The 19,792-nt window shown below is 38.2% G+C and overlaps 2 protein-coding genes across 2 annotated transcripts; one reads left to right on the top strand and one right to left on the bottom strand.

Moving 5' to 3' along the window:
• Positions 1 to 70: 70 nt before the first annotated feature.
• Positions 71 to 9,005, bottom strand: LOC139934478 (transcription and mRNA export factor ENY2-like). Its single transcript, XM_071928726.1, has 5 exons — positions 8,696 to 9,005; positions 8,011 to 8,119; positions 7,502 to 7,572; positions 6,729 to 6,803; positions 71 to 5,798 (listed from the first exon to the last, which is right to left on the bottom strand). The coding sequence occupies exons 2-5, from the start codon at positions 8,091 to 8,093 to the stop codon at positions 5,722 to 5,724; spliced, it is 306 nt and encodes a 101-aa protein (XP_071784827.1). The 5' UTR covers positions 8,094 to 8,119; positions 8,696 to 9,005; the 3' UTR covers positions 71 to 5,721.
• A 469-nt stretch (positions 9,006 to 9,474) lies between these two features.
• LOC139934474 (beta-catenin-like protein 1) lies at positions 9,475 to 19,747 on the top strand. Its single transcript, XM_071928721.1, has 12 exons — positions 9,475 to 9,609; positions 10,558 to 10,752; positions 11,524 to 11,630; positions 12,107 to 12,344; positions 12,785 to 12,878; positions 13,259 to 13,423; positions 14,031 to 14,089; positions 14,490 to 14,638; positions 15,991 to 16,169; positions 16,981 to 17,159; positions 17,871 to 18,084; positions 18,669 to 19,747. Exons 1-12 carry the CDS (start codon positions 9,580 to 9,582, stop codon positions 18,755 to 18,757), a joined length of 1,698 nt encoding a protein of 565 aa, XP_071784822.1. The 5' UTR covers positions 9,475 to 9,579; the 3' UTR covers positions 18,758 to 19,747.
• The last annotated feature ends 45 nt before the right edge of the window (positions 19,748 to 19,792 follow it).

The following is a 19,792-nucleotide window of genomic DNA, read 5'->3' as shown; positions in this document are numbered from 1 at the left end:
TATATGTAACTCGTCACATAATTATAAAGATTATTTTTTTTATCTGAAAACTCTTAAAAGAGTTTTCAGATATCTGAAAACTCTTAAAAGAGTTTTCAGATATGTTAATTAAATGGCTGTTGTACTTGTAAATCATACTTTTTTTCAACATATCAAAACATTTGGTAAATATAATTCTACCAATTAGTGGGAATAACCCCCCCCCCACTCCCCCAAACACACAGCATTATCACTTTTTTAAAGGCTTTTCTAATCGAAACCAAGCAATGAATAAGGGAATGCCACACTTGTGTTTTATAACCATTGAGTTTTGTGTTTATTTAAATGCAAGACGCAACCAGCAGCTGGTTTCAAGAAACGCTAGGATTAATCCTATCTCTCGAGTTAGGACGAGTAACTCATTCTAACTCATCCTAGGTTCTTAGATTAATCCGAAGTTAGGAAGAGTTTGGTGAAATCGACGGCAGGCCTACTACCTTCTGCAGCCAACCAGCAGTGACACACCCAAGGCAGGCATGCAACCCTTCCGCGGAATTACGCGTAAAAAAAAAGAAATGATAATGTGCTAAAAAAAAAGCCTAATATATGCCTGGCAACAACAATGTAAAATTACAATAATGTAAAATAAGCCTAGTACATGCTACCAATGCACCTTAGAGCATAATAAACCTCAACATTTCCTAGGGTCCCATTGTGGGTCTCATGTCCCTTTATCTTTATCTTCCTTTGGTCAGTTTCCAAACCAAGACTACTATCTGTACTCATCAATTTTGTTAAGCGGGTTTTATCATCCTATCATGTCTATGCAACTAAAGACATTTTCCACAATACCGGTGTGGATTTTAACATCTTCTTTATCTCTGTTTCCCCCAATATTAGATAACAGAATAAAATTTCTTTTTTTTTTTTTTTTTTTTTCCAGAGCTCAGTACCCCCAACTGAGCTCTGAAAAAAAACAAAAAACAATATGAAATTTTTAATCTAATATCTAACATAGGGGTAAACATAGGAATATTTAGAAGGTAACTATAGGCAAGTTTAATGATTTGTTGTTATGCCAAAGAAAAAGAAAACACCATGAGAAAAGTTTGTGTACAGAATTTGCCCCGGTAGGAAAACCACATTGATGTCGTAAATGGTTTGGATAAATAATTAAACACGCTTATGTAGGAAAAAGATGGTGGTTAGTACAAAATACAGAGGTAGATCTTCGCTTTGAACTGAAATGTCTAAATAGAGTGAATGGTTGAAACTTTGTGATATCAAATGTAGCATTTGATAACATTTGTACTCTGATTGTGATGAGAGTTTTTTGATGGTTCGATATATATTTTTTATATCTTGCTAGAGATTTCAATGCAATGATATTTGATGTAACCTTACTGTTTGTGATAATTATTTTTGAGTACAGTATTAATTATGTTGGTAAAAATAAACAACTTCCAGGTTCCAGTAGAACATTCTTTCAGTCGAATTGAGCGGTCGGGTTGGCCTAGTGTTATTTTTCATTAACTTCCATTTCTAGGACCACGGTTCGAATCCTGCCGGGAACTGTGGTTTTGCTACAAACGAAACTTCATTCCTTGTCTTCTCTCAATTCAGCCATGTGGCTCTTAAAGACACTGTATTCTATTGGTAATTGTCAAAGACCAGTCTTCTCACTTGGTGTATCTCAACATATGCATAAAACAACAAACCTGTAAAAATTTGAGATCAATTGGTCGTCGGAAGTTGCGGGAAAGAAAAAAACACCCTTGATTTCGAGACCTCAAATTCTAAATCTGAGGTCTCAAAATCAAATTCATGGAAAATTACTTCTTTCTCGAAAACTATTATACTTCAGAAGGAGCCGTTTCTCGCAATGTTTTATACTATCACAATTCCCCATTACTTGTTACCAATTAAGGTTTTATGCTAACAATTATTTTGAGTATGTACCAATAGTGTCCAGTGCCTTTAAGCTAGTTAAGTTCGCTTTTCTGAGAATCCTTAGTTTCACAACCCTGTAGCATATCCTTGCCGAGTGGTCTAGATTAAGTCTATTTCTGATGGCCAAGTCATGGTAGTATGGGTTCAAAACTCGTTACACTCCTATTCTTTGGCACGACACTTAACTTTAATTGCTTCTCATCACCAAGGAGCAAATAAGTACCTGTGAGGGTTGAGGTTATTGATGTGAATGATTTGCAGCCTGTGCGCCAGTTTGGCCAACGGTGCTGCATTCTCCAAAGGGCAGGGATGATAGTCAATGCCGAAAACAGGTCTGAAACTGGGATTCAAATCTTCAGGGATACATTGAAATGATGGCATTTCAACCTGTTGGTCACCCTTTGGAGTTCTAGATTCCAAGGAGCTTTTGGGAACAATATCCTCAGTGCTAGAGAAGTAGATCAAAGATTATTTTTTATTACAAGGTAGACTTTAAACATGTCTGAAATCAGACAAAAGACTGAAAAATTTCATTTCTGAAAGGGGTTGATATGGTCTCAGGGATACAATGTTTAAAAGCTCCTAAGGCCAGATAAAAAAAGAAAATTGTTGATCGTCCTGCCCGATTGTTAAAAAAAAAACGACCCCATTTTTTTAATTAACAAAAAAAAAAATCCCCATGTCTGGATATCTCTTTATACTTTTACTGCCCAAATTTTTCAGCTAATTTTTTTTTCAAAATGTACAGGTCTGAAAAGATGTTTTAAGAAGGTTTTTATTCATGTTGGCAAAGCAAGAACGATTCTTCAAATATTTACTGGGGCTACACTGTGCTTAGTTGTTTGAAAAAGTTTACAGAAAATGTCATCTAGGAGTTAAATTTGTTTGACAAAACTATTGAAAACATCAAAAACACAAACCATCTGTTTTATAGTGATTGTGATGATTTCTTTATTCTTGATTTCATATTTGGCATGTCAACAAAACTTAAAAAAAACAAATCCCTCCCTCCCCCATCCGCAAAGAAAAAGGACGATGAACAAATTTCTTTTTATGTGGCCTAATGGATACTTATTATTATGATTATTATTTATGTTAGTGGTAGTTGGAAGGAGATGTCCTCGCTAGAAAATCAGTGTCTTGGGAATAAAGCAGTTCGTTTGTTGCATTCAAATTTCACAGGCTGAGTATACAGTGCTAACACACATCGGTGTATGGGTAAAAAACCAAAATTAATACACTTTTACTAAGATCTTCCAATTAGCCTTTTTGAAATATGCTGGACACTATAGAAGTGCACCGTTTGCTTTGGGTGTGTACAGACAAATTTACCCAAACCAAATAGTGCCCTTGTAATGTGTTCACTATATCTCCCAATGGCTTATGGAACTGCCTAAACCTCTGTTGCCCTGGTTTTGGCCTTGGTGCCTCTTCTACTCCAAGATCATCCAGCCTTTTTGAGATATGATGGACACTATAAAAGTGCATCGTTTGCTTTGAGTGTGTACAGACAAATTTACCCAAACCAAATAGTGCCCTTGTAATGTGTCCAGCACATCTCAAAATGGCTTGTTGAACTGCCCTTTTTCCCAAAATGAAAATGGCCTTGTCCTTTAAAAGATGGAACTTGAGACCTGAAATTGTGTCAATATGTACAACTAGGTCACACTTCACAAGACAACTCACCAGAATGACAAATGGTCCATTGTAAAATTTTCATTATGAATGTAATTATTGTAAGTTTATGTTATATTATAAGCATATATTTAATAAAAAGTTTTGTTGATGATTAACGCAAACAGTCGATGTTCATATATTATTTCAAATAAAGCCAACAGTTCTCGCAGTCTACAATCTTCTTCTACTTCCCATTTGTGCTTGTCCCCTGTACCCCGCACCTACATGGGATACGGCCAATAAGCATTCATAGTCAGCGCACCTACATTATGGAACAATCTACCTTTTCACATCCATCAGCCATTATCTCTCTTTTCTGTTTTGGTGGTTTTTTGTTTGTAGTTTTACAACAACACATTCTGCTACTTAAAATTTTGCAAAACCAAACGTTTGATTCCACAAAAAAGTACCCGGTATTTTCACTGAGTGTATCTCAAGAGGCAAATTTGTGTATTTGTAATCACTACTCACTCATTAAAGACACTGGACACTATTGGTAATTGTCAAAGACGGGTCTTCTCACTTGGTGTATCTCAACATTAACATAAAATATCAAACCTGTGAAAATTTGAGCTCAATTGGTCGTCGAAATTGTGAAATAATAAAAAAAAAGAAAAAAAACCTTGTCACCTCATGTTGTGTGCTTTCAGATGCTTGATTTCGAGACCTCAAAACTAATTCTGAGGTCTCAAAATCAAATTTGTGGAAAATTACTTCTTTCTCCAAAACTACGTTACTTCAGAGGGAGCTGTTTCTCACAACGTTTTATACTATCAACAGCTCCCCATTACTTGTTACCAAGTAAGGTTTTATGCAATAATTATTTTGAGTAATTACCAATAGTGTCCACTGCCTTTAAAACACACTGTAGGGGTTTAAGTAGTAAATCCAAACAGCAACATTTTGAGAGATTTGAAGGCAATGTGCCCCTTTAATATTACATGTACTATAAAAATGACAATAGTATTGTTAGTAGATTATTGATTAATTCCAACATATTGAGTGGGGGTGATGTCATTTCTAGATCAAGCACACTTTTTAATTTTGCTTTAGCAATACAATCCCAACAATTATTAAAAGTTCAAAGTTTTAAGCACAATTATAACAAAATAATTATTTGACTAATGTTTATTTATGTCAAGAGAAAATTCCTTTGATTGGGTTATACATAACTAGAATTACAATTGCGTTGTGTGCCTGACGCTAGAAAAATTCCAACCTTTATTCAAAGTTCAAAATACTAACCACAAGTCATAAACAGTTACTTGACCAATTTGTTGTTTCTGTCATCTGTTTATTACAACTGTCAGGGCATTCACAGACCTCTAAATAACCCACAGCACCAACAGCAATTGCCCCCGTGCCTTGTGCTTTTGTTGTGGTGCCCTTCGCAAAGTTCCAATACAAATTAAAATTGCCTCATAAAGAAGTGCCCCCCTTTCCAGAGGAAACTTGATGTGGCCCTGCAAGAGTCAAGGCACTGGACACTACTGGTAATTACTCAAAAATAATTATTAGCATGAAATGACAAAAAGAAATGTACCATCCATTTTGGTTCTCAGTTTCGTCAATGAAAATTGAAAAACACAAAACAGTCCAGCTGAGCATGGATTTTTCCTCTCTTTTTGTTTTAACAAACTGTATAGTTGCATGCCTATACCTTCATGTAGCTCCCCATCCCCACTAATAATGCAAGGTAAATATACCAAACTAATTTGGAATGGTTCTGATTTAAGAACATGAATATCTCTCCTACATACATGACTTACTGTTTCACTTTCATTACAACCACAGAAAAATATTGAAAAATACATACATTTCCTAACATTAGAGCCGTATATTGGGAGAGTTACAACAACTTGCAATTAGAAGCCACTTTGTGTCCATACAAATCATGGGTGAACACGGATTTACAGACTAGTCTGCACGTTGGGTTGTGCTGCATTTGGAGACAAAATGGCATCCAGAAACCATGTGACCAAAGAAAACTGGTCCCTCCATGTCGCAACTCTCATAACACAGCTCTGCCTAACCTGCATCCAGAGCGCCCTCTAGTGACAGCTCTTAATGCAACAAGATGAATACTAATGAGTTGGTGTTTGAATTGTCCAATCATCAGATGCTCGCTTGTTGGGCCAGAAATGCCTGTATTCTCTGCAACATTTCCTTCTTCACATCATCAGGTACCAGTTCTAGCCCCAAAAAAATAAATGAAAATCACAATTAAAAAAATGTTATGTTTGAATTACTTATACAGATATACAGATAGTTACAACATACCAAAATTGTGAATATCTATTTAGCCTGAATATCATGAGGTCACATTTCAAGGAAATTTGAACTTTATGCCACTCGGAGTGGCATAAAGTTCAAATTTCCTTGAAATGTGACCTCATTTTCCCTGTAAAAACCAGTGCCTGTTTTTGACCAGTTGCTGTTGCCAAATGAGTTGAATGGCAAACTTGTACTGCAGCTCGCAGACTCGTACTTGTACCTGAATTTCTTTTATATCTGACACATCATCAAAGAGGTGAACTAATCTTAGCCATTGCTTCGTCCTTCGGATGGGACATAAAGCCCTTGGGTTTGCCCCGGTGTTCCTCGCTGTGGCTGCTGAACGCGCCGTAGCACCTTTTAAACCCTTATAAGGTGCTACATAATTGGGTCTCAGAACTCATCACTGCAATAACCTATCTTTCTGAAAGTTTGTATATACTCAGCGCCTTGAGTTCCTTGTTTTGTAGATACGTGCGCTATACAAGACTTCGATATTATTATTATTATTATTCTGAACTAATAATAATAATAAACACCATTTTAAATACCCTCTACTTAGAAAACTAAATCACAGCGCTTACAAAAATAATTCTGAGAATTATAGAACTAATTCTGAAATTATAACCGGGACCAGTATCTTAACCTACAGCAAGCCCAATGCTTCGTTTTTTAGAAATAGAAAAGGCACAAAGGCATTTTATCTCCTGTGAGGAATTGTAAGCTGCTAGTGGAACATTTCAAGGGGGCACCAAGGCAATGACCAGGGGCACAATAGGCAACTGCCTGTCTTGCCTTCCTGAATTATCAGGCCTGCTACAAACCCACGAAGATGTGCATGATCTCACCTCTTCCTTTTGGTGTTATCTCCGTAACCAACTCATCCACCGTCACACGATCCAAACCTTTCCTTCTGACAACATCTGAAAAAGAAAATAACAAAGATCAGAAAAGACCCGACATTAATCAACGGGTATAACATAACAGGATAGACATTAACTTTTTCAGTGCCCACTCTTTGGGATTCGAAGTGCAAGTGTCGTGGTCGAGGGGTTAAGAGCACCGAATTCAAACTCTGATGGTCCTGATCAGCAGAGTGTGGGTTCGAAACCCCAGTCGGGACACTTGTGTCCTTAAGTAAGACACTTAACCATTGCTTCGTCCTTTGGATGGGACCTAAAGCCGTTGGTCCCATGTGTTGTGTAACGCATGTAAAAGAACCCAGTGCACTTATAGAAAAGAGAAGGTATTCGCCCCGGTGTTCCTGGCAGTGGCTGCTAAATGCGCAATAGCATCGTGTAAACCCTTATAAAATGCTACATAATTGGTCCTCAGAATTCATAACTTTCAATAACCTCTCTTTTTGTATAAATACTAAGAGCCTTGAGTACCTTTTTTGGTAGATACGTGCGCCATATAAGACTACGATATTATTATTATTATTATTATTATTATTATTATTATTATTATTATTATTCGTCCCCATGCTGGGCTGAACAGAAACACCAGAGCTCAAGTCCGGTGCTCTTCTGCTTGGCCACAGGGCTGCTTTTATAATGACGAAACAGCCCCTTTAACTACAAGAAACAAATCTTCAACAACACCATTGATTGTTGTTTACCTTTGCAATATGCTTTTAGTTCGTCCCTCCATCCGCTCTCAATTAGTTTGTTCCGAAGCAATTCTTTCAACCTGTTACAAAATAAACAGTCTTGAATCTATCTCATTTTAAGATCAGGGTGGGAGGAAGGTAAATAAGAGTTCAAAACTATTGTCCCTTTTTCATTTTTTTCCAATCTATTTTGACATTATAGGAAACGGAAATGTGGAAACCGATGTTAACATTTGGCAAAAAGTCCTTATAACTTCACAAGCATGTTCATGTGCAAGTTCAAAAAGCAATCGGTGGTTTACATCTCAACGTTTCAACAACTCAAACTTTCTCCTGAAGACGATCAGAGCATACCGATTGAAATGCCGAGTTGTCAACCACCGCTTTTTCTCAGAATCACTACTGAAAGAGAATTTACTCAGCGACACCACAAAACCTTCTGAATTTAAACTATTATTAGTACATGTAGCTCTGCAAAGTTGGCAAAAAAACAAGATTTGTAAAAGACACTTATTTACCTTTCCTTCTCTCCGGTCTCTATCAGCTTTTGGTTAATCGTTGCACGCATCTGGACATCTTTGGCTTTCCACTTTTGATCCATCTCAATAAAAACAGTGACTTAAACTTCTGCAGATGAATGAAAGCAAAGAAAATAATAAATAAGTCTCAAACCAAGTCTAACTTTACGTTAAAATAATGCCATTATGTTTGATACCTTTTGATAGTTTCAACAAGCAGGCCTACAATTTTTGCAAAAAAAACAATTTTTTGTTAATATCAATCTTTTTTTTATTTATTAAAAAACATCATTTGACAACATCAAGGAAGGATTCCAACTAGACCCAGACACTGCGGCGTTGAACTCCTTTTTTCGAATTGTTTTTGTTATCGGTCGTAGCCTGCCCTAACTTCTAAGTTAAGTACGACCGATTAAGAGGAGTCAGCGCCCACGTTACTGCTACTAGATTCTGACAATAGATAACAATATTAAATATCACTTTATATACTCCTCAGGCGTGTCAGACTCAGCGAGCTCAGTTTCGCCATGGAGGAAGGAAAAGCTTCATCCATGCCTGGTCTTGCCAAGTACAAGTAGGAGGACTTGCTCACTCCTGCTTCCTTCAAAATAAAAGCCATCCAAACCACACAATACAAGAGTCTACAGCAGCACAGATGGAGGAAGGAAATGGTCTCAGCACTTACCTAACTTAATTAAACAAAACAAAATTCGGGAATTCAGCCAAACATAAATTCTTATTTAATAGTAATACTGCTGTCAGGTAGTTACTCGGCTGTCACTGTCACTTTTCAGTGTCAGTGTGCATAGAAGTCAGTGTCAGTGCACAATTTCTCTCCAGCAGTATTGCTGCAAAGCGAAAACGTAGACAATCACTAATCAGTCACCCACTGCAATATGAAGCATGTAAACAACAATGAATCAAATGATGATTTCAGAATCAAAAAGAGATCGTGCGTGGTTGGTTCTGCAAAAAATGCACTGTTTACGCCACCAACGTTGAAATATTGCCAACCAGAGTTCTAGCCGCATATTGGGCCAGAATTTCCATTCGCAGATTCAAGGGCCGGCAAGCCGCTTAAAAAATCCATGCAGTTCAAGGCGGTAATGTCTTATTAACATAATGACGCATTGTTCCTCATGAACACCTTTAAGTACAACGATTAAGGGCTGGATTACCCGGTAGTGTGATTTCCAGCAACTCATTGATTCGTCTTAAGCCATCCCATCCTTACAATGCGCAAAAAGCTGGTGTGATGTATCTTTTTGTTATACGTTTTTTTTCGTTTACAGATACAGACAGAAATTTCACCACACTGAACTGCATGGATTCTAAGTTGAATACACGGCTGGCCTCAATTTGCAGTTTGTTCTTTTCAGTCCACCGATCATGTATTATATCCTGTCTCCCCCATAAGCATATATGCGATTTACCAACACTCTCGTCGGAAAAGCACAGCAGGGTGACAGACTGAACTTTTTTAAAGCATGTCGGTACATCGCTGAACTGTTTGTCAAGTGTTGTGTTGTGTATTTTTTTTGAGAAAAATTCTAGAAAAGAAGTACAACAATGGATATTGGTGAATTACTTGCATTCCAGGTATGTATTTTACACATTGTCTAATAATGTTCTTATGATTTTTAAAAAATAAAATAGTTTCAAATGGGAAAATGCAAGTAAGTAAAGTGTTGTTTTCTTTTTTGTTATTGGAAAACGTGCTGCATCTTTTTCGTGATAAATGTTGTATAAACAGTATTGCGCAGCAGGAAAATAAATTGTCATCAGTAAATTCATTTCGTTTTGTAACAATAGAAGCCAGCCCTAGCCCTGGAAAACTTTCCAAATCCTGCCACCCCTTTTTCACAATTTTTTAAAAGAAATAGGGGGCCTTCCTCATTTTACATTAGTTAGGTAGGTAAATAATATAAATGGAATAGAGAAACTACTTTTATTTCATCAAAATGAATGAAAAAGTGGTGGCATTATACAAAAACTTTTCCCTAGCTCCCATACAAGTGTGTGTGTAAAGATTTCCGTATTAAAAATCCTCCAGCACCTTTTCAATATTTTTACCAAAAACTTAAAAAGAAATTTCTCATTTGAGTAAATGAGTACTAATTTATTTCATACTAAAGAATGAAAAGTGGTGGCAGGATACGGAAATGTTTCAAAAAACTGTTTAAAAAATGCAGTCACTTTAAAGTTTCCATTTTTAGAAACTGTTCCTCAACCTTCGCTTCTGATTTGTACACATTCTATGTAGTCTTTACCATTAAATCAAGTGTTTTCCACATTAAGCGTGTAAATGGTTTTCACTGGAGAAAAGAAAAAGGCTCAGTTTGAGCCAAAAAATGTTGGCTCCTCTGTTCACAAATAGCTCAAATTGAGCCATGTGGCACAAACTGAGCCAATGTGGCCCAGTCAAATTTGAGCCACTGGCCCAACTGAGCCGGTTTTGTTTCAGTGTTGGATGGGCCCAACAAGAGGCTCCACCATCAGAGAGTAGGAGAGTTTAATTTCCTTCATTATTTCTGTTCACCATTTTAGCCAGACAAGCCAAACTTGAAACGAAGGAGAGGAAATGAAGATGATAATAATGAGCAGGGCGACGATGGGATCAAGGCCTCTCTACCCAGCAAGATGAAAGGACGGCAAGGAAAGGCCGAGGCTGCAGCTCCAGAGGGAGGAATGACGGAGGAAGAAAGAGAGAAAATCCTCCAAATGGTAGATCAAGAACCAGAGGTACGATTATCAGAACTTCAATAGACCCTGTGAACTTTGTTTACAATAAGTGTGACCTTGCACATTCTTTGGCTAGTCTGGCAGGCAAGATACTACACTGGTCATATGGGAAAGTTGACATTTTGTGCCATAATTTCCACATAAATCCAAGAGCTACATATGAAAGTAAAAGCTGGACAAGTTTTGAGATCCGCCCCTTTTATCATATCAAAAGTTGATAAGAATTGGACAGTGCAATCTCCATAAAATATAAGATTTTATATATTTTTTCAATTAGGCTGTATACTAATCGTGCCTGCAGGAAGTCCAGGCTTGGTGGCTTTTTTGTAAGTGATGTCACACGTCACATCGTCTATACAATGAGTAGGATTTGAAACTAGGTTGAATACAAATTGAGTTAGGTTTGCCATGACACCATGTAAATACAGGCACGATAAATTCTTCCAACTCAAATCTGATTTTGGATTATTCCGAACCAAACCTCGCTTGATTGAAGAACCACAATTTTTCTTGATATGTTAATACATTCTAAGAATAATGTTAGATTTTTGAAAACCTGTTCAACAAACCTAGTGATTAAAGTTAATTAATTCTAATGACAAGTAAACTACTTCTGAGAATTTTTTTTTTAAGTGGTTGTGTATAAAAGCTTTGCTTCTTTTCACTTGCATTTGTTCTATTGTTTTGTATAAACTAATTCATTCGCCCATAACCAATGGGTTTTATTAAATAAACAGTATGATTTTTTATTTTTCTCCTTCTTCTCATCAGATGCCAGGCCTGGACGATACAAGTTTGAGAAAGCTGATTCTGTCCTTTGAGAAGAAGGTCTACAGAAACCAAGAGATGAGAATTAAATATCCAGACAACCCAGAGAAGTAATTTCCTTTTTTTTGTTTTAAGCTCCCTGTGTTGTGTAATGCACGTTCAAAGAGCCATGTACACTTAAGCTTTCCCACGTCTTACGGCTTTAAATAAAACCAAAAACCTTCAGCATTCCTTGGTGAAGGAAGTGGCAGCTCAGTTTCTTTATTTAGCATCAATTCAATAAATTCTGATATCTGTGTACGATGAAACATAACTGCAGAATTACCATCATGGACTTGTGGTGCCTGCAGCCGATTTCACCAAACCCTAGCATTAATCTTATCTTGAGTTTAATAGGACGAGTAGCTCGTCCTAATTTAGGATGAGTTCAATGCGTCCTATGCCTTTGGATACGGTACTTAACTCATCCTAAGTCCTAAGATTAATCATCCTAAGTTAGGAAGAGTTTGGTGAAACCGACGACTGTTCTTGGGAAGAAGGGTGAAGAGATGGCTGTTAATCAACTTTGTCTTTCATTACTCCAAAGATTCATGGAATCAGAAGTGGATCTAAACGACACAGTACAGGAGCTTCACGTCATAGCAACAAATCCAGATATGTACCATCACCTGGTGGAACTGAACGCCATCAAGTCTCTCCTGCAGCTGGTTACCCACGAGAACACTGATATCTCCATCGGGGTCATTGACCTTCTCCATGAGCTGACAGATGTCGACACCCTGAACGAGAGTGAAGACAGTGCTGGCGCCCTTGTTGACGCATTGGTAAGAGAAATATTTATCTGTTGCCTGACTTCCTTGTTTTTTCTTGTAAAGCTGTACATGTATATATCATGTCTCTCTATTCCAAGGCATGCACTCTTAAGATATCGACATGTTGTTTGGACCAAAAGATTGCAGTTCAGGTTTTGTTCAACAGCCTATCACATCCCTGCTTAGCCCTTAACTAGGACTAGTAGCACTTAACTGGACTACAAGGCTTGTTACTTTCACCGAACCAGAATTATTTGTGGCGTGATGTGACCAAAGTAGCACCAAACTCGGATTTGAGTCCCAGTTTTGGCACTTATACAAAATTACTTTGTCCTTCGGATGGGACATTGAGCCATGGGTGTCATAGTAATAGTACACGCTTTGAGACACTCGGAAATAAACGAACATGATAATAACTGATTGTTATTACTACTACTTTCTGTTTGTTGCAGCTTGATGAACAGATCGTTGCCACACTAGTGCAGAACATGGAGAGATTAGACGAAGGGGTCAAAGAAGAATCAGAAGGCATCCACAACACCCTGGGTGAGTTACCGGCATAATGCAACCAGTTTTGTAGCCACGGTGGTCGTTGTTGGACAGGCCTGCCCAGGACTCACACTTTTTGCCCAGCACTCTGAGCAAAATACATTATGCCGCCCAGCGCATATTTCCCCTAGAATGAATCAAAACATTGTCCACTGTGCATTGATCTGAGACACAGCTAATGATAAGGAGTATCAAATGTCACAGAGAAAGAAGTCATAAGGCCATTCAACTTATTGCATGGCCCCGAAACATGAACAATGTGGAAACCTTTCATCATGCCTGAAACAGAAATTTTTTGATTTAAACACAAACAGATTATGACAACTGGGTCTATGAAGTGTTTCATCCGTGTTTTGAACTCTCTTTTTGACTTGCAGGAATCGTTGAGAATATGACAGAGTTCCGACCGGAGATGTGTGCGGAGGCAGCCCAGCAGGGCCTCATGCAGTGGCTGCTGAAACGTCTCAAACCCAAAGTGCAATTTGATGCCAATAAGCTTTACTGCAGCGAAATACTTGCCATCATTCTGCAAGACACACAGGGTAAGTATTCTTGTTTCAAAAATTTAACAAAACGCAACGTTACTCTGTAAAGGGAAGGGCATATTAGGACATACCGTAACTGTTGGAATTACTCCAAAAATTAATAGCTATAAAAAATTTATTTGGTTTAGCCCTGCAGCTATTGATTTTGAGAAACAGTTTCCTTCAATGGAATGTGGTTTTAGAGAAAGGGATTCACAAACATTTTAATCTGAGAAATTTGACTGTTGAAATGTTTCTCAGATTGTGTATTCCAAACACAGATTCTTCTTCCTGCGTAGATATAATCGCTTCAGATGTTTAGAAAATATGTAAATAACGGTACCACGCTAATTTATTTGAAATAGCCCTGTTTTCACATTTGAGGTACATGTTCAGAATTAAAAACGGTTTTCTTTTAAAAAAAGAAATCTTAGTGGTGTGTTTTGGCCAAGTTTGTACGTCTGCCTAGTGCACAACTCAACTGTGTTTGCCAACCAATAGTGTAGTAAGAATATTTCATGGCAAAGGCCAATTGCCTTCATTACCTCCATATAGTATCAGTCCTGCTGTACACTGTGCAACTTATCCAGTCTAATTTTTGCTTTCTATTGTTCGATTATCACAGAAAACAGAGAGTTACTCGGTGAGCTGGAAGGCATTGACACACTTCTGCAACAACTTGCTGTAAGTATACACACAGTCACTTCCCTGTACGACAAACTTTGAGCTCGGTAGATGAGTAAATAAAAACATAACATGTCGAGGTACACCCAGCAGGAGCATTGCGAACATAATGCACAATGAATTGCGAGCTGCCTCCATGTTTTGCAGTGGGCAAAGGAAACACCCCAACACAAACATCTCATACAGTGGTGCTCATTTGCACTCCCGGATGCAGAGGAGCATTCATGGATACATAGTATCTCGTTACTCATAATGTACATGTGTGGTTGCCATTAAATGCAATAGGAAGTTGGTGTGAGCGAAACCCATAATTCAAAACAGATACCTATGAATGATGAACCTTGGCTACAAGTTCGAGGGAACTTCTACAAATTCAGAAATGTTGCTGTTTCTTTAACAGGTCTACAAGAGACACGACCCGACAAGCACAGAGGAGAACGAGATGATGGAGAACCTGTTTAATTGTTTGTGTTCAGCGCTGATGTTGCCTAGCAACAAGGGACGCTTTTTACGAGGAGAAGGAGTTCAGCTCATGAACCTCATGCTCAGGTAATACTGCTAAAGAATCACCATGACAACCTTTTTTTTTTATTTATACAAATTAGGGATGAGATTTATCAGACTTTTATCTGAATCAGACTTTTTAAAATTCAGCCTGGTGAAGAAAATCAGCCGTTACTTTGTCCATAATTTAACAAAATCCTGCTCTTTGATCTACTTGTCTAGTGCTGAGAACACTGTTCCTAAAAGCTCAGTGGAAAAAAAACTCCAGGGGTTACCGTACAGGGCCCAATTTCATAGCGCTGCTAAGCACAAAAATTTGCTTAGCATGAAATTTCTTCCTTGATAAAAACAGGATTACCAACCAAATTTCGACGTGATTTTCAGGATAAGCGAACAGCAGCTGAATACCAGTAGCAATCAATATTGAACAAATGAACATTTGGTTGGTAATCCTGTTTTTATCAAGGAAGAAATTTCATGCTTAGCAAATTCATGTGCTTAGCAGCTCTATGAAATAGGGCCCAGGTGGAAAAGCCATGGTTTGAACATCAGCAGAATTTGTATCCTATGTACATGTGTAGTTTCTGACCTTTTTGTGAGCAATGACTCTCACCCCTGATAAATAAAGAGTAAGACCAGATCCGAATTGGCGGCTACGACTACGGCTACGGCTTGGTCGCCGCGTCATCATGCATTGAAGTATAGGACGCCCTTAGCAACATCCCTGGCAACGGTTGTAGCCGCAGCCGTAGCCACCAATTCAGACACGGCCTTAGTTGACCATGAGAGGGTGCAATCATTTGTGAGAATCTGGACTTTCGGGCACCTTGCATAGCAGTCACGGCGTGTATTGTGGCTGTTGTTTTACAAAAGAACTTGTATTGTGATGTTTTTATAAAATTTTACCCATTGAATGTGGTTTGAAAATTTGCGGGCGATAAAAACTGCTATCTTTTTCCACAATACGTTCCTTTTTAAGTGAGATGATTCTCAATATGCCTTATTCTATTGAAAGATGCTTTACTTCTAACCAAGTCATTTTTTGTTTCCATTAATTTTAAAAGTGATTACCAAAGGTATATCAGGGCTGTATGCTTCGTTTTTGAAAGGGCAAGGGCACCAAGGCAATTTCTCTTTGGCAAAGGGCACCCTATGAGGAAATTGTAAATTTCTACTGGAGCATTTCATGGGCACCAAGGCAATGACAAGGGGCAACGGAGGCAATCGCCTACGTTGCCTCCGTGAAGTATCAGGCCTGGTGTATGTTCCTTCTAAGATATAAAATATGAAAGGCGAGCATAATACATGTGAACAAAAGCATTTATGGTTAATAGATGACAACCCTTACTTCAAAGCCAAGTAGAAAACTTAATCATGCATTTCCTTCTCCCTTGCAGAGAAAAGAAGTTGTCGAGACACAGTGCCCTCAAGGTGTTAGACCACGCCATGACAGGAGCCGAGGGTGCTGAGAATTGCACCAAGTTTATTGACATCCTTGGACTGCGGAGTCTGTTCCCCCTCTTCATGAAGACTCCCAAGATTGGAAAGAAAGGCTCAAGCGCACAGGAACACGAAGGTAAGATACTGCGCTTGTTTTTTAAAGAATATACCTTGAAAACAAAATTTATTGAAACAAGTGCTCATATATTTGAGAGCATCATGTAATAAACTACAAGGGAATTTTTTTTAATAACTTGAGGTTGAACAAAGAGAAATTTACTTGAATCTGCGACCTCCGGCTCTAATAAATTTTACTTTGTTCAACCCTAAATGAAATTTTTTTCTGCCAAGCAGAAATGAGCAGGATACCAATCACAAATTGTACTTGTACCATGGTAATTTAGCTGGTAACTTTATTCTGGTAAGTGAAATTGTGTTATGCTAAGCTAGTTTGTGTGCTTAAAGGCAGTGGACACTATTGGTAATTGTCAAAGACTAGCCTTCACAGTTGGTGTATCTCAACATTATGCATAAAATAACAAACCTGTGAAAATTTGACCTCAATCGGTCATCGAACTTGCGAGATAAGAACGAAAGAAAAAAAACCTGTGTCACACGAAGTTGTGTGCGTTGATTTCGATGGTTGATTTCGAGACCTCAAGTTCTAAATCTGAGTTCTCGAAATAAAATTCTTGGAAAAATCTTCTTTCTCGATAACTATGGCACTTCAGAGGAAGCCGTTTCTCACAATGTTTTATACCATCAACCTCTCCCCATTACTCGTCACCAAGAAAGGTTTTATGCTAACAATTATTTTGAGTAATTACCAATGGTGTCCACTGCCTTTAAGCAGCTCTATGAAATTGGGTCCTGATGTTAATATCACTGTGCCGTTGTTTCTTTTAGTCAGACTTAACATTCCATTTTACTCTGGATGTTTTTCACAGAACACGTCTGCTCCATCATGGCGGCTCTCCTAAAGAATTGCTCAGGTACCCATCGTCAGAGACTCATCAATAAGTTCACCGAGAGCGATCACATCAAAGTGGACCGCCTGATGGAGCTACATTTCAACTATCTGAACAGGGTACAAGTCTGCGATGATAGGATTGAGCGTGAACGACAGGTAACTGAAGCATGCCCTCGCTTGACTAACATTCTAGTCTTTGAGATTTAGTGGATATGAGGTTGTCTGAATTAATTTCTTTATCCGTGGTCCCTTAACTTACAAGTTTATTTCATTTCAGAATAGTTTATTAAATCAACGGAATCACAAAGTCTGAATCGTACATAAAGTACAATTGACAACAAGGAAAAATGGAAATACATCAATTTGAATAAACACCTAAACATTAAAGTTGGCCAATAGATTAATGTACTCTAAAATTTACAGAACAATTTGCGCCGATAAAAACATTTTTTGATCACACATCCAACAGTACAATAAGCACCAACACTAGGACGAATAGGAATCAAAAAGAAATGCTCAGTTTTAGATGTGGGAGGTAATTCCAATGGTCAAACCCATGCAATCAGGTAGGGACTGAACAATCTAATGCACATGCTGACGTCTGGTTTGAGGTGGGATTCGAACTGGGGTCCACAGAGGTGAAAGGCAGGGAAATTAATGTCACTTTCCAACCACTATTTAACTATTGGTCTTACTAACTCGCTCCATGGGTTAGTTACAGCCATGCTGAATGGCTGGCTGTGGCTATTGCTAAGGGTGTTGCTATGGAAACCCTATGCTTCAACAAATGTTACCATGGTTATCCAGCTTTAAGCCGCTCAATCAGAATCGACCTCACTGAAAGTCATCCTGTTTTGCCTTTTTCAGCGCCGTGCCCGCGAGGGCGACATCATTGATGATGATCAAGAGGATGAGTACTACCTAAGACGTCTCGACGCAGGGCTCTTCACCTTACAGCTTGTTGATTACATCATCTTGGATCTCAGCTGCTCATCAGGTGTACTCCCCATCAAGCAGAGGGTGCTACAACTACTGAATATGCATGGAGGGAGCATCGCGGCTATACGCAACACCGTCAGAGGTAGGGCTTCCTAATTCAAGTGTACAAACCAGGCTTACTTGAAAAACGACATTTTGAGAAAAGCAAGTACAGAGGAATGACCCTTACAAATGAGATGAAAGTATTAAACGACGGCACAATAGGACATCCGTACATACACGTAGTATGCCTTTGAAACTTTAAAACGGAGAAAACACCCTCATTTTCCCCCAAAATGATCTTATGTAAGAAACCAAAGTTTCAGTTAGGGTTAGGATTAGGCCAAGTAGTTCCCGAAGGACGCCATCTTTATGGGCAACTTGGGTTTTGGCCTGGAGCTGCCTGAAGCTATCTTAACAGCCAAGTGGTTCACAGACCAACCAGGAAAAAAAAAAAAAGAAGAAGTTTGCCATCAAAATTTTCACCGTCGTAGTAAACAGCTCAATAATGCCTCATTGTTTTGATTTTTACATATCGTACAAAAAAACAGTATATTAGTTTGTGATGAATTAACTTTTTAAAAGCGTTGACCAAAATTCATTGGTATTATTCCATACATAGAAAGTAAACAATGATTGATATTATAAGCAAAGATAAGCAAAAGTATTTTCCTTTTTTTTCTCCAGAATATGCAGGCAACATCGGCGATGAGAATAACCAAGACAGTGCATCAGTAGAGAGAGACAGACTCTTAGCCTTAGTGGACAAATTCTGAGATCATTTGCAGTTTGGAAAAAATTAGTTGCCCAACGTTCTTCCTGTTTGGTTGATTCAGAGGAAATATACACAGCCCTAACTGGCCTTGAAGGGCCACAGCATTTTCCTCTAGTAAGGGGAACTTCTATGGGGAAAATGAAGGTTTGTTTTGGAACCTTGCAGAGGACACTACAGCAAAAGCAGAGGGCACTAAGGCGATTCTTTCGAGGACTGCCCTAAAAATTATGCCTTGGTGTTGAGTGAACACACCCATTTCTTCTTCTTCTTGCATACAGCGTGTACAACCTATAGTTGAAGATCAAGGGTTGATAGCCAGACCAGGCAGCAGCAGTGAACGAGTAGATGTGGTTGATACCACCAGGAAAACACTGAAGGTGTCTTTAAGTGGAAAGTCATTCACGATGTGTAGCAAGCAGGGCACTCTTTCATCCCTCAACTTGTTTGTTGTTTGTATGATCCAACGGGATATAAACACCAAGCTGGAAAACAGCTGATCTCTCTCATACAAACATTGGTTAAAAGGCAGTGGGCACTATTGGTAATTACTCAAAATAATTATTAACACAAAACCTTACTTGGTAATGAGTAATGGGGAGAGGTTAATAGTATAAAACATTGTGAGAAAGGGCTCCCTCTGAAGTAACGTAGTTTTTGAGAAAGAACTAACTTTCCACAAATGTGATTTCGAGACCTCAGAATCAGATTTTGAGGTCTTGAAATCAAGCATCTGAAAGCACACAACTTCGTTTGACAAGGGTGTTTTTTCTTTCATAGTTATCTGGCAACTTTGACGACCAATTGAGCTCAAATTTTCCACGTTTGTTATTTTATGCATGTGTTGAGATACACCAAGTGAGAAGACTAGTCTTTGACAATTACCAATAGTGTCCAGTGTCTTTAACATCTATGATTATGAATTGCACAAATCAAGAAAGTGTGATTCTGTAACTAGACGACTGTTGTACACCCGCTTCAAGGAAATAAACTACTCATCCTTTTTTTAAGGGAAAAAAAGCAATCTTTGAACAGTGGT

The sequence above is a fragment of the Asterias amurensis genome, chromosome 3, assembly GCF_032118995.1.
Source record: "Asterias amurensis chromosome 3, ASM3211899v1".
NCBI classification, from domain to species: Eukaryota; Metazoa; Echinodermata; class Asteroidea; order Forcipulatida; family Asteriidae; genus Asterias; species Asterias amurensis.
This window is presented reverse-complemented; position numbering and strand designations above follow the sequence as displayed.

Coding starts and splice junctions, on each gene's coding strand:
- LOC139934478 (XM_071928726.1), bottom strand. CDS start 8,093: ATGGATCAAAAGTGGAAAGCCAAAGATGTCCAGATGCGTGCAACGATT. Junction 6,804..7,501: donor ACTAAAAGCATATTGCAAAG/GTAAACAACAAT, acceptor TTTCTTTTTCAG/ATGTTGTCAGAAGGAAAGGT. Junction 5,799..6,728: donor GATAACACCAAAAGGAAGAG/GTGAGATCATGC, acceptor TTTTGGGGCTAG/AACTGGTACCTGATGATGTG.
- LOC139934474 (XM_071928721.1), top strand. CDS start 9,580: ATGGATATTGGTGAATTACTTGCATTCCAG. Junction 14,090..14,489: donor CACTTCTGCAACAACTTGCT/GTAAGTATACAC, acceptor TTTCTTTAACAG/GTCTACAAGAGACACGACCC. Junction 18,085..18,668: donor TATACGCAACACCGTCAGAG/GTAGGGCTTCCT, acceptor TTTTTTCTCCAG/AATATGCAGGCAACATCGGC.